At 35.2% G+C, this 15,492-nt stretch overlaps 1 protein-coding gene across 1 annotated transcript in view; it reads left to right on the top strand.

Annotated features, from left to right (window-relative positions):
* LOC136025246 (short/branched chain specific acyl-CoA dehydrogenase, mitochondrial-like) overlaps window positions 1-15,492 on the top strand; it is a 40,715-nt gene that overhangs the window by 16,766 nt on the left and 8,457 nt on the right. Inside the window, exons 4-5 of the mRNA XM_065701081.1 lie at window positions 8,576-8,746; window positions 11,273-11,398. Coding sequence (XP_065557153.1) covers window positions 8,576-8,746; window positions 11,273-11,398 — 297 coding nt within the window. The remainder of the gene's footprint in view (window positions 1-8,575; window positions 8,747-11,272; window positions 11,399-15,492) is intronic.

Genomic DNA, 15,492 nt, shown 5'->3' with positions numbered 1-15,492 from the left:
AGTATTAATATGGAAAAAGGCTGCAGAGGGTTGTAAACGTGAATGAAGTAGATAGTTTTTTCCATAAATCATCACCGGAAGACCGAATCCAAGAAGGCCTATCTATTAAACCAAATCGAGCAATTATTTTTCTGTTTGGTGCCATCTAGGAAGCTGGAGGAGGATTTTGCAATATCTGAAATAAGCCGCATGTACAGTATGGGGATTTTTCTTACAAAACAGATGAGTCATGCCTGATAAAAACAAAAGCACAGGGGCGCAATAAGTGTTATAAGTCATGCACAAATCGTTGCGGTTGTTTGGGGATATTTTTCTGTGAGCGACGTGTAGGTTTTTCATGGCTTGATTCACTAGGGATGAAAAGGTAGTGGAAAGTGTTGGACCAAAACACAGACCAAGCCAACTAACTAAATAAGAACATGGCAGAATTGCAGTCCCAGCAACAAATGGAGCAACCGTCCAAGGACTATTAAAACAAATAAACTTGCATTTAGACGCATTAACTGACAGTCCAATCTTAGATAGCTTATTGGTTAATATAGTAAAATTGGAAAGCAATCCACAGCAAGTCTGGGCAACAAGAAGAACGTCGTCTGCATATGTAACAGAAGACAAACCAATATTACCATAAGAAACAGAACTTTTAACGGGATGCAGGTACGATGCAAGCACACATTTAAATATACTAGAAGACGATACGGCAGAAGTTGCAACCTATCTATTTCTAGCAGCAGTTTTCATACCATGAAGTGGTAAAAACCATGAGACTAAGTTGAAAATCTTCTGAGAAAAAAGGAATAAAACAAGAGCTAAGAGCTCATATGGCACTTGTGACGAGGTCAAAAGAGCCAAGAGCTCATATGGCATGAGCTCTAGCAAAATTATAAGAATCAGTAGATTAATTTAAAAGAAAAATCAGAGGCTTAATGTTGGTCGGCATTTAAAATAAGAGCTCTGAGACACAAGGTCCTTTTAAATATCAAAATTCATTAAGATCCAATCACCCACTCACAAGTTAAAATACCTCATTTTTCTAATTTTTCCTCTCCCTTCAGCCCCCTCCCAGATGGTTGAATTGGGGAAATCAACTTTATCAAGTCAATTTGTGCAGGTCCCTGACACGCCTACCAATTTTCATTGTCCAAGCACGTCCAGAAGTACCAAACTCCCCAACGCACTGGACCCCCCTAACTACCCCAAAGAGAGTGGATCCAGTCCCGTTTCGTCAATCACGTATCTACTACATTTGCTTATTCTACCCACCAAGTTTCATCCCAATCTCTCCGCTCTAAACGTTTTCCAAGATTTCCGGTTTCCCCCTCCAACTCTCACCCAATGTCACCAGAACATGTCGGGATTTAAAATAAGAGATCTAAAATATGAGTTCCTTCTTAATATGAAATTCAAAATACCTCACTAATGGTCATACGCTCTTAAGTTAAAAATACCTCATTTTTTGTAATTTTTCAGAATTAACCCTCCCCCCAACTCCCCAAAAGAGAGTGAATTCGTTCTGTTTATGTCAATCATGTATCTAGGACTTGTGCTTATTTTTCCCACTAAGTTTCATCTCGATCCCTTCACTTTAAGCATTTTCCAAGATTTTAGGTTTCCCCCTCCAATGTCACCTGATCCGGTCGGAATTTAATGTAAGAGCTCTGAGACATGATATCCTCCTAAATATCAAATTTAATTAAGATCCGATCTAATTTTTCAAATTAAACGTCCTCCCACTCCCCCCAGATGGTCAAATCAGGGAAACAACTATTTCAAAATTAATCTGGTCTGGTCCCTGATACGCCTGCCAAATTTCATCGTCCTAGCTTATCTTTAAGTGCCTAAACTAGCAAGACCAGGACTGACAGACCAACAGAATTTATGATCACTGTATGTCACTTGGTAAATACCAAGTGCCATACAAAGTAATTTTTCTCTGGGAATGGAATATTTGGTTGACGGTTGACTTCAGTATGACTTATTTTGTAAAAGGGTTATTTCCAGGCTTTGGGCAAGCCATGGGTGGAAGTAGTTATAGGCCCTACTAAACTTAAGGAAAACTCGACTTTCTTAAAACTTGAAACCCCCTTCCCCTTGCCCTATTTTGGATAGGGCTTGTGATATCAGAGCTCGATATGAGCCCTGATCCTAGTCATCTTCGGTCTAGCTTTCATTTGGATCTGTTGCTCCATTCGCAAGTTATACTAAATTAAACCAAAAGCTTCACTGAGATCCATCAATCTCTCGCAAGCTACACTGAATTAAATAAAAAACTCAACTTTTAATTAAGCTTGGGTCTCCATCCCAGAACTCAATGTATACCATACTCTTAGGCATCTTTATTCAATTTTCATCGAAATTCATCTCCATATGCAAGTTACAGTGAATTAAATAAAAAACTGGAATTTTTTTTAACTCTTAAAGCCCCATCGCCCTTATTAAGCTCAATTTTAAATCCAAATAGCTCAATTTCAATACAAATATGACTGGTGGTTCTCTTGCTATGACTGATTGCACAGACAGGCGGACAGACAGACAGATCTCAAAAACCTATCTTGATGGATATTTTCCACTATCCAAATAGGTGATGATACCTGGATGATGATATGCCATTGTTTTCCTTTTTTTGGATCCGATTAGCCAACATGGCTACCTAAGACGTTGCAAAATCCGTCCGTCCGTCTGTCTGTCTGTCCGTCCGTGTAATCACGTATAGAGGGAGAAACTCTGGTTGGATTTAGATGAAAATTTTGATGGCCAGATTTGATGCCAAGGATCATGAGACACATCAAGTTGAAAGATGAAGATCCTAGCTCAAATAAAACAGGGGGGAGAGGGCTTTACCTGCTAAAATCAGTTTTTCGTTTAATTTAGAGTAACTTGCAACTGGAGAGATGGATCTGAATGAAAATTGAACCAAAGAGGCCTAAGACCATGACACATATCAAGTTTTGGGTGGGTTTTAATTCCTGAAAAATTTAAGTTTTCTGTTTAATTTAGTATAACTTGCAAATTGAGTAATGGATCCGAATGAAAACTAGACCAAAGATGCCTAAGATCAGGGCTCATATCAAGTTCTGGTACCACAAAGCTTATCTCAAATAGGGCGAGGGGGAGAGGATTTCAAGTCTTAAGAAAGTTGAGTTTTCCTTTAATTTAGTAGGGCCTATAGCTTATGAATGGAGTGACAAATTTGAAGTCAGATTCTTCTGAATACCTGAATATGCTGGAAGGAATTTGACAAAATACCACTGCATTATATACAGCTAGAATTGCCTAGACTTGTTTATTGCAGACAACATTTAGATGGGCAAAGATTCATAGCTTCAGTAGTTTTACCAATAATATGGTCCTGAAGATGATGAAATGGTAGAAATCTGGTTCAGTTGATGAGATGACAAAACTTAAACACTAATGTCAGAAATATAAGCCCAAATTGACTACAGTATGCAACATTTAGCACAAAACAACGGATTTTAGCTCACTGTTGACCAGTGAACTGTGAAATAATTTCAATTTTCTTTGTTATATAACTTTGAAACAAAAATTAAACCGAGGGTCAATCACACTATAATTTCATAAAAAACAAATACATTATTTCATATCCAAAAATAGGGCTTGGAGCTATATCTGAGTTTACTCTAAATCTAAAGGGTGATGTTTTCTTGTACATTGTCAAAGCACAGACAAACAAAAGCTATATCTGAGTTTGCTCTAAATCTAAAGGTGATGTTTTCTTGTACATTGCCAAAGCACACACACACAAAATTTTCGTGTTAAAGGTAAAGTATTTGAAAAACAAGTACATTAAAAGTATCTTAAGTAATAATTATTTCGTAATCTTACTTAAGTATCAAGTAATAATTACAACCTAGAGTTTTTACTTAAGTACAAGTAATGGAAAATTTTACTTAAGTAGTACTTCAAGTAAAAGTACTTCAAGTAAGTGACAGCACTGCTTGGAACATACTGAAGGTATGTTCTCATGCCTCTTGAAGTAAGAGTGTCAATAATGCTAAGACAATATAATGTGTCTATATCCATCTTATACTGAGAAGCTGAGTACAGCAGCTCTAGGTTTGACAAAGAATCAGAATAAACTATAATATTTTGTAAATTATGAATCATAGGTTGATCTAATACCATCAGGAAACTTGTTCTCAATGCCTCTATACATGGATGGACTTCTTAAACAGTTCGGCAGGGTATGTAAGCTATTGGTTTAAATATTTGTCAGATAATTTAGCTTTAAAAAATCTTATTGTTTCATTTATTTTTGATAATCCACTCTCAGTAAGCAGAAACTTAGTATTTGTTGGTTTCCTAAGACCAAATGTGAGGCGGTCATATATCCCAGTCGTCAAACGAACGTCACTTGAACTTCTTCTCATAAGGAGCTGTTTTGCGCTCAAATTTCCTGCGTTGTCATACTTTTGAAGTTATTATCCAAATTTTGTTGTCAAAATACTTTGTCCTTCATATATTTTGGAGACATTTTTTCTGTATTTTCTTTTCTTTGAATACACTATTTTTTATATTTTTTTCTTTTGTTCTATTTTTCCGACTTATATGTGCAAGTAATTTTCTACTAATCATTTTTTTTATCTTCCCTTTATCTTTCTGATAGACATAAGTATTGTTGCTCCAACCACCATCAAATGCATAAATGCTTTCTTCATTCACAAATGTGGAACTTTTGTATTGACCTGTGCTTATTGTACAATCGTAGTTATGGTAATTATAATAAGTACTTTTATCGCTCAGAATACCCGAGGGCCATGGTAATACGAAGTAAAAAATTCAATTCTAATTAGATCACAATATGTAAACCAAAAGGTCTATTTCTGTGCTCCTTTGCTAACCTGAGAAATCGTCCTAGTCTTTCAACACTTACAAATCACTCATCCCTCGTTACTCATCAGGAATCTTTTAATAAGTACAATGCCGATTTGCCTTCAACTGTTACGCCTCCCGCTTGTGCTTGTGCTCATCCCTGTCTTATCGGTTAGGGCTCGCTATATCTATGTCAGGTGCATATTTCAGATGCAGTTTAAGCTACTTAACTTGAATATACTCGCACTTTGTTGAGATTTCCTTCGAAATTCCTACCAGCTAGGTACCTGAATTTATGTTAGTTTTACTTCATCAGTTTGTAGTGGGATTAAGGGAATTGTACCAAAGGCATTTTGAGTTTCATACTCGAGGGACTTTTTTCATTGCAAAAAGCTTTTTCATATCACTTTTTCTGTATGCTAAGAACCCTAAGGTGAGCTGGTAATTTTAAAGAATTATCAAGACGATTTACATTGAATGTCCTAATAATCTGAAATTACAAGTAAAAAAAGTCTTTTAAAACACAAGCGGAATATTTTTGTATTCGGTCCTTGCATATTTGCTTGACGAGGTGCCAGAACGTTGCTCACGTAACAATAGAATATGCTCTTGTTTTAGTAAGAGATCTAGAAAAAGTAAGTGTTATTGGTTTGTAGTACCACCCACTTTGGGGGACCAATGCTTTCAAGGTAAGAGCCAATATTACAGATCAAGATCTCAAGCCAATATGAGCCGAATTCTCATTCTGGAGTAAAAAAAAACGGAAGAAGGGACAATGATCTGACATCAAGAAGTAATTCAAAAGAAGAGTAAGCCCACATGTGGTCTTGGTTTAACGTCCGACCAGAGGGGATCGGTGTCTAATCCTTACAAAAACATATCAGGTCAAATAGTGTTTTTTTACATCCAATAATACGCTTTTTTCACGTTTTTACATTTATGTTCTAATCGTGCACAGCGGAGATTTCAGGAGTCATTTCTTCATGGGAATGGGCTTGCTAATGCAGGGATGTACTCAGCCCCCCTCCCTCCAGAAATCTTATATTTTCAGAAATCTTGGCACTTCTTTAAATTATCAAATAAATTATTTTTAATTATTGGCAACAAAATACCGGCAACTAAAGCATGAAGCTGTGAACTTGATGCTTTAATCTCACCAGTATATTTGAACACTCAAATATTGGTAATAATGCTAATTTTTCATGTTGTAATTTTCTGCTTGTTGTAACCAAAATCAGGGTCGGCCAACTTGTGAATTTTATGTAGTTTCCAGTTATTGATGCTTTAGTTTCATCAGTATATTTAAATAGTCTTATGTTCGTCAGAACCGGGACAAGGGTGCTCAAATTCTGACTTTTTTTTATGGTTGTCAATTATTGACGTTTCAGTCTCACCGGCATTCTTAAGTAATTTACTTTTCTGAACAATGCTAATTTTTCAGGTTGCAATTTTCTGCTTGTTGTAACCCAAATCAGGGTTGGCCAACTTGCGAATTTATATAGTTTCCAGTTATTGACGCTTTAGTTTCACCAGTATATTTAAATAGTCTTATGTTCGTCAGAACCGGGACAGGGGTGCTGAAATTTTGCCTTTTTTTTATAGTTGTCAATTATTGACGCTTTAGTCTCATCGGCATTCTTAAATAGTCTACTATTCTGAACAGTGCTACTTTCTCAGGTTGCAATTTTCTGAAAAATGGTAGTCTACTATTAGTCTGCTATTCAGAACAGTGCTACTTTTTGTGGTTACAATTTTCTGAACAATGCTAGTCTACTAGTCTGAACAGTGCTACTTTCTGAGGTTGCAATTTTCTAAAAAATGGTAGTCTACTATTAGTCTACTATTCTGAACAGTGCTACTTTCTCAGGTTGCAATTTTCTAAAAAATGGTAGTCTACTATTAGTCTACTATTCTGAACAGTGCTACTTTCTCAGGTCGCAATTTTCTAAAAAATGGTAGTCTACTATTAGTCTACTAGTCTGAACAGTGCTACTTTCTCAGGTTGCAATTTTCTAAAAAATGGTAGTCTACTATTCAGAACAGTGCTACTTTTTGTGGTTACAATTTTCTGAACAATGCTAGTCTACTAGTCTGAGCAGTGCTACTTTCTCAGGTTGCAATTTTCTAAAAAATGGTAGTCTACTATTAGTCTACTAGTCTGAACAGTGCTACTTTCTCAGGTTGCAATTTTTCAAAAAATGGTAGTCTACTATTAGTCTACTATTCTGAACAGTGCTACTTTCTCAGGTTGCAATTTTCTAAAAAATGGTAGTCTACTATTAGTCTACTATTCTGAACAGTGCTACTTTTTCAGGTTGCAATTTTCTAAAAAATGGTAGTCTACTATTAGTCTACTAGTCTGAACAGTGCTACTTTCTCAGGTTGCAATTTTCTAAAAAATGGTAGTCTACTATTCAGAACAGTGCTACTTTTTGTGGTTACAATTTTCTGAACAATGCTAGTCTACTAGTCTGAACAGTGCTACTTTCTCAGGTTGCAATTTTCTAAAAAATGGTAGTCTACTATTAGTCTACTAGTCTGAACAGTGCTACTTTCTCAGGTTGCAATTTTCTAAAAAATGGTAGTCTACTATTAGTCTACTATTCTGAACAGTGCTACTTTCTCAGGTTGCAATTTTCTAAAAAATGGTAGTCTACTATTAGTCTACTATTCTGAACAGTGCTACTTTCTGAGGTTGCAATTTTCTAAAAAATGGTAGTCTACTATTAGTCTACTATTCTGAACAGTGCTACTTTCTCAGGTTGCAATTTTCTAAAAAATGGTAGTCTACTATTAGTCTACTATTCTGAACAGTGCTACTTTCTCAGGTTGCAATTTTCTAAAAAATGGTAGTCTACTATTAGTCTGCTATTCAGAACAGTGCTACTTTTTGTGGTTACAATTTTCTGAACAATGCTAGTCTACTAGTCTGAACAGTGCTACTTTCTCAGGTTGCAATTTTCTAAAAAATGGTAGTCTACTATTAGTCTACTATTCTGAACAGTGCTACTTTCTCAGGTTGCAATTTTCTAAAAAAATGGTAGTCTACTATTAGTCTACTATTCTGAACAGTGCTACTTTCTCAGGTTGCAATTTTCTAAAAAATGGTAGTCTACTATTAGTCTACTATTCTGAACAGGGCTACTTTCTCAGGTTGCAATTTTCTAAAAAATGGTAGTCTACTATTAGTCTGCTATTCAGAACAGTGCTACTTTTTGTGGTTACAATTTTCTGAACAATGCTAGTCTACTAGTCTGAACAGTGCTACTTTTTCAGGTTGCAATTTTCTGAACAATGCTAGCCTACTATTAGTCTACTATTCTGAACATTGCTACTTTTTCAGGTTGCAATTTTCTAAAAAATGGTAGTCTACTATTAGTCTGCTATTCAGAACAGTGCTACTTTCTCAGGTTGCAATTTTCTAAAAAATGGTAGTCTACTATTAGTCTACTATTCTGAACAGTGCTACTTTCTCAGGTTGCAATTTTCTAAAAAATGGTAGTCTACTATTAGTCTACTATTCTGAACAGTGCTACTTTTTCAGGATGCAATTTTCTGAACAATGCTAGTCTACTATTAGTCTACTATTCTGAACAGTGCTACTTTTTCAGGATGCAATTTTCTGAACAATGCTAGTCTACTATTAGTCTACTATTCTGAACAGTGCTACTTTTTCAGGTTGCAATTTTCTGAACAATGCTAGTCTGCTATTAGTCTACTATTCTGAACGGTGCTACTTTTTCAGGTTGGATGTTTTTGTTTGTCAGAACCAGAATCGGGATCAGATGCTTTTGCTCTCAAGACTTCTGCCAAGAAAGATGGAGAATATTACTTAATCAATGGCTCAAAGTGTTGGATTACATCTGCTGAACATGCTGGATTCTTTCTTGTGATGGCTAACGCTAAGCCTGAAGCAGTGTGTATATTCTGTTAATTTGTTACAGTCTTTGATTTTGATGTGTTTTCGACTGACTTCTTACCTTTTATCTAAAAAAAAGAATTGTCATGTAACGGATTTTTCCTTTTCCACGGACTATCTGTGGTTGTATGAGAGATGACCCAGCATCGCATAATCGGCTTTCATAACAATAAGATGACTTTATGTCCAATGTCAGGCATTAAAAGATACTTAAAAATGAAAGATGAAATCAAAATATAAAATACAAAATGGTCAAAAATGTCAAAATGGCTAGAAACGGATGAATTAGGCACAAGAAATTCCAGCTAAAAGTCAAGAATTAATTATTCCATAATAGAAAACAAAAAGACTTCATCTCGCTGTTTTACAACAGATCGATGAAAACTTCAAATCTTACCGCTTTGTCTCAAATATGATGAACTCTAACGGGAATGTGGAGGCTTTGGGGAAATATCTTGTTGCAAGAACTATCCGTTACACTGTGATGAAAAACAATGAGTGTATTTGAAAAGCCCGGGGGCCATATACACAAATTTATAAGACAAGAAAACCTACTACAGAATAAATTACAAAACTCAGAAGCAAAATACAAAGTGAGAAAATACCTAATCTAGTGACAAAATAAATTAATTTTATAAACTTTTCCTTCTTTCTAAGTATATTAGCCTCTGTTAAGGAAGTTGTCTTTTTATTTATAAGTTAAATTTATAAAATTAGCCTTTGTAAAGAAATGATCTTAATATAAGTGAGGTGAAGAAGCTCTGACCTTTGAGTTTCATATACCCTAGAAATACACGTAGATTTGTTTCTATAGTTGGCTTTTTCTTTGTGCTAGAATGAAGTGGTTTCTTATCATTCTTATTTAAAAGTAGTTTTCAATGCTTTTTCCGTGTATTGTGGATACTGTCACTAAGCTCCTCTGAAAATTTGAAAATCAAAAAGAGAGAAGCATGTGATAAAATGGGGTAAAAAAAAACGAAGGAATATAATTTTGTGGTGAATTTGAATTCAACAAGAGATAGAAGATTACTTACAAAAAGTAATTATTGGAAGCAGTATCTCCTTTAACATTACAAGAGAGTAATCCAGCAAATTTGCACATTCAAGGCCTAGGTAAAGGGCAAGAGAATGGGAAAATTAATTATCAAAATTAAAATATTTCTAATATTTTTAATTATCCATTAATTTATTAATTAATTATTCATTTTTTAATTGATTACCAGTAAACATTTAATTCTTTGGGTCAAAATTTGTACTGAAATTGTTGGTAAGGTCTGGGAAGGTAGTTCCAGAATTTCTAGACATTTTATTATTTATTTTTTTACATTACTCCATTAATTTATTGTCAATATTAAAATAATTCCCATATTTTTTAAGCTGAATACTAAAGTTTAAAGTCAAGTTCAGCGATATACATTTTCAGGATCAGATCTTCGGATAGAAAGGATTTGTGAAGTTTTTTTCTATTTTGTTCTGTCTCTTTACCTTTTTATAGTATTCTTTTATTGTATTAAAGGTACTTGTATTATATATCCCATACCTAATATTCTTCTAATATGTTCATTTGACACTCAATCCTAATGGAATATACGAAAGTAAGATATAAATATAATAATTTGCGAATAAATTTGGGCTATGCGGGTAAAGTATAGCGGGTCTGCATGCCTAATGTCTTAGGTACAATTATTCTGCATATTATGTAGTAAAAATTGTTTTCTACCTTCACACAGTTGAAATGCTTTACCAGCACCCCACTCCCTTAATGCGCAAATATATAGCTCAAATTACATATTTTTCATCTATTCCGTCACTTCTACTTGATTTGTTTCACGCTAAGCTGAAAGAAACTAACAAAAAAAAACAGTTCTCTAATGCATCATTGAATGAACAACTTGAGCGCTAGGGGTTTATCATATAAGTATGGTATTAAGATATTGTATTATCGTGCTAAGAATTCTTGTTTTCTTTATTTTTTACTGGTTTCATTTTCTTTCTTTTTACCCCGTCCATGGAGCCTTGCAGGAGACTGTGCTGTTTGATTTTTTTTATGTATTTTTTAATGAAAACTTGAATTGAAATATGTTAAATTAAGTTATTTATATTCTCTGGGTCAGCTTCTTATATTGAATCAATTTGTAAGGCCCAGAATGGGAATGTTATTTCTTTGTTTTTCATTTTGTTTTCTTCTTGTATCTTGCTGGCTTTTTGGCTTATATTACATGTCTAATCTTAAAGTAAGTTAGAACAAAAGTAAATTAAAATATATAGTTTCTCTGGGTCAGAATGTGTACTGAAAGTGTTGGTAAAGCCTGGAAAGGTAGTTCCAGACTTTCTTGTGTCCCAGAATTTCCTTTTTTTTTTTCTTTTTTTTTACACGATTCACCTATATTACGGATTTTTTATTATTCAATCAATGAATTATTTATTTGATAAAACTTCAGTGTCTGTCTGCTGCTCTATGAGTTCTTTTGTTTGTTTGTTAGGATTTATCACAGACTCTATTAGAACTTTTCATAATTCCAGGGCTACAAGGGCATAACGTGTTTCATTGTTGATCGAAACGCTCCTGGTGTCACTGTGGCTAAGAAAGAGAATAAGCTGGGAATACGAGCTTCCAGTACTTGTTCAATACATTTTGACAATGTTCGGGTAAGTCTGGCACTCGCTTTTTCAGAGCGATTATACTGTAGTTGCGTCAGTTCGTGATTTATTTTGGGGGGGGGGGGACAAAATACTTTGTTGTACCAAAATACTGCAGTTGCGTCAGTTCGTGATTTATTTGGGGGGGGGGGCAAAATACTTTGTTCAATGTATAAAAGAGGGTAAATTTGTTTTGTTTTTTCTTCTTCTTTTTCTCAATAAAGTTACCAGGAAATGCATTTATCAATGAAAATACCACTGAAAAGGAATTTAAATTTTGGGGGAGGGGGATCTAGCAGAGGTGAGTTTGTCATTGGATTTTTCAAAGCGATTATACTGTAATGCTGCGGTCGTGTCAATTCGCGTTTTTTTTCGGGGGGGGGGGGTACAAACGTATTGTTCAATGTTTACTGGAAGTAAAATTTTGTCGTTTTTTTTCAATTTTTGTGTTATGAAATAAAGACAAAAGTAATTTTTCAATGAAAACACGACCGAAAGAAATTCTTCAAAATTACAGGGAGGGAGTAAAAAGAAAAATTTGGAGGTATTATATGAAGGTTTTTCTAGAGACACTGTCCTTATTTTTCAACATACTATTACTATTGTTGTAGTTCTTATGATGCTGGGCATATGAGCCTCCAGTAGTTGTTCGGTATATTTTGACGATATTCGGGAAAGTCTTTCACTTGCCTTTCGAAAGAGATTATACTACATTTTTCGTTTATTCTTTCTTCTTCTTTTTTCTTCCTTTTTTTAAGGAGAAGACAAAATGTTTCGTTCATTATTTATGGGAGGGATAAATTTGTCATTCCCAATGAAGATACTAGAAAAACCTTTCTCAATGATTATAGGCATTTTTCAACGTATATAATATATTATAATTAGTTTAATACTGGGGATTTCAGTACTTGTTCAGTATATTTCCACACTGTTCATGTAAGTCTTATCACTCACTTTTCGGAGCAGAAAAGGTTATACTGCACATTTCAGCTGCAGTATAATGTATATATCTAAGCCAGCGTTTCGTAAGGAACGAGGAGAAGATAGATGGCCATAATTCTCAAAAATTAAAATATCTCAGCCAAGCTTTAACATTTTCTGGTGCAAAGGTATATTGTATTCTGTGCTTTAAGTACTTTTCGTAAAGTCACTTGGTGGGTCCCTTCTATTGAAGCTCGAAGACTATATTTGCGAATTGTCTGTGCGACTATGTCTTCTACAATAATTTTAGAAAGTTAACTTATATTCCCTCTTTTAGACTTCTGAGGGTATGTCTTGTTGGATAGATAAATCTAACGCCCCAAATTTTATGAACTGTATCTCTCAGCGGATATAAATTTTAGGTCACTCGTATCTCCCCTTAAATAAACTCCGCCATGTTTCCTGTGCGTCATTGGGAAAAACTGTCCAAAGATTGCTAAATTATTATTTTAGGATACAAAATCTCCTATTTTTGGATTAGGAGCTAGGCACCTCGATCCCTCTAGTTGAATTTTAGGTCCTAAATTTTATAGAGCATGTCCATCCGCCATTAAAAGAACATCTCTTCAAATAATCAGTATAAAAAAAATTGCCGAAAATTAGTTGTATATTATGGCGCTTGGAGAGGAGGAGTTATTGTCTATGGATGTGAAGATGCTGTTTAAATTTAAGGAGTAAGGTGGGAACAAGGGTGTTAAAGAAAATGCTATGCAAGCTCATTTAAAAGCTAATGCCCATATTTACGTGATAAGTTCGTCTTTATAGTAGTAAAATAAAATGCAGTTTTTGACAATAAGTGTGTCTTTTCGTACAAACTATAAGGAAGAAGCTGATGGAAACTTATTAGATTAAAAACAACCATCCTGACAATGAATGTATAACAAAATAGAAGCTCGTAGGATACCTTCTTCAATTAAACTAACTTGGGTGAATTTGACTAATACCAATTTTGGCTAGCTCAACTTTTTTGGATTGATTCGATTATTTCTTAGAAGCATGGCTCGGAATTAGTCCGTAAAAGTCTATAAGTTCCTGTTTTGGCTTAAGTCCTTTCTAAGTCTCTTTCTATGTAGATAGTCCCTTAACTCCTCCAAAAGTTCCTAAAATTCCCTATTTGGATGTATTGTATATTTGAAAACTGAAGCATGATATATTTGAAAATCCTCTTTAGATAGTATAGTTTCTTCACAAATCTGGTTGTAATAGTCTCTTGGTTACGCCGTCACAGTTCAGAAAGAAGAAGCAAAACAGTGGGGACTTTGTCTGTGGCCAAAGTGTCTATTAACATTTGTAAACATAGGCAGCTAATAACAGCACACAATTGGCCTATATGGTGGGTGGGATAAATGGGTCACATTTTGATATCGTTAAAGGTTAGAAAGTAACATTGGCTTATAGGGTGGGTGGGATAGATTGGGCATATCGAGGTACCGTTGAAGAATAAATAATTTTCTGTAGCTTCATAAAATGAACCATGTCAGTATGAATAAGGTTAGATAATAAACTAATAGCAGTTTGAGTGAGAAGAGGAGAGTGTGATAGGTGGAATATTCAGATGGTAAAAATCTCGTACTCAGTGTTTTTCCTGCTTTGTTTAAACCTGCTTGTCTTTCAAGTCTCCCAAGTGTACTTAGGAAAGACAATGGGCAACTTTAAATTTAGTTGCTCCTGAATAACTGAAGAAGACATGAGTGGTAGAAAGATAAATGGATTCTGTAGGATTGTTGATGATCGGTTTTCTTTTTACTGCAAAATGTGAAGAAAAATCTTAGCTGTCCCTGAGGCTTTTACGCCTTGAATCAGCTTGTTTCGTCGGGCGATCACAAAAAACAGGTTGCGATCCATCTCAATCCGTTACTTTAACGGTTGTGTGGATCTGTTAGACAACAGTCCTAATCAGAAGAGCCATCAGCTTGCAATGGGAGTAGAACTCTGAAGATATTTTGTGACAAAGATGCTGCATACAAAGCAGAATTCATCTGGGTACTCAAGTCCTTGCAAGTTTCTATGTCTGCCAGTTTGGTTGATGGGATCATTGATCTCTTTGAAGCCATGTTCTCGGCTTGGGATATCATGCTACCCCTTGGGATATCAATTAGTGCAAAGAAATTTATGTACTTGATAAGCGAGGCATTTTACACACACTGTAAACAAAACTTTACAAAGAACATAGGTGAAGCTCAATTTGTTCTCGAATTCGGCAAAACTACAGATAGTTAACGAAAAAAAGAGCTACAGATTAAAGTGCGCTTTTGGTCCTCTTTAAGAGGTCAATTTGTGAGCCACCATCTGGTGACGTATTTCACGGGACATGCAACAGGTGGTGGGGGATAGTGTAAAAACATGATGTCGTGCATTGGGAGCGAAAATTTACCTCTTGAAGGACTAAAAAGGATAGGTAACTTTAGGCCTAATGTCAGTAAAAAGGTATGGTATCAAATGAAGGCATTGAAGAATACAAAAAAAAAATCTTGGAAAGAGCTTGCGAACATTGGAACGTATAACAATGATGTTTTGCACAACGCATTCATGAAAAGGCTCCTGGAATTTCTGACGAGTCATCCGAATTTGTTGTCATCTTAAGGCATTTTTTCCTTGGCTGACCTACACGATGTGAGGATTATCGAGAATACCAGTAAAAGAAAGGCGTCCCACACGATAGTGGCATTAAGCACATCTTAATAAGGTGGCTGACAGGAGGTCTTGCTGTTCGTCGAGCCATTAATCAGTTGCCGGAAATCTTTTCCATTACTTGCCATCGAATAAATATTTGAAAAATGTCGTGTCGTCATCAAAGTTGCTTAAGATTGTAAGCTACCTAAAATGAAAGATATGCTTGCAGAACTCGAATTCGCACTTTCATCGTCTGAGTTTTTACCAAATTCACAGCAGCGTTTCAGGAGAAAGAGTCCCTTTTGCCCGCTCTTCATGCCGAGCTTAAAAACTTACTTCGCATTGTTTTGGTGATAATTCTAAAACCGAACATTATCATTTCTACTGATGAAATTTCTACCAGTTTGGTTGAGAACTTCGACCTCTATTTTTAGGACACTATTGTAGGTGAGAAAGTTGAGCAGTCTTTGCGTGCCCAGGAACTCACCTTGGATCAAGGACAAGGGTGT

Source organism: Artemia franciscana, chromosome 3 (assembly GCF_032884065.1).
Source record: "Artemia franciscana chromosome 3, ASM3288406v1, whole genome shotgun sequence".
NCBI classification, from domain to species: Eukaryota; Metazoa; Arthropoda; class Branchiopoda; order Anostraca; family Artemiidae; genus Artemia; species Artemia franciscana.
Note: the sequence above shows the minus strand (reverse complement) of the source record. Positions and strands in the feature narration are given on the sequence as shown.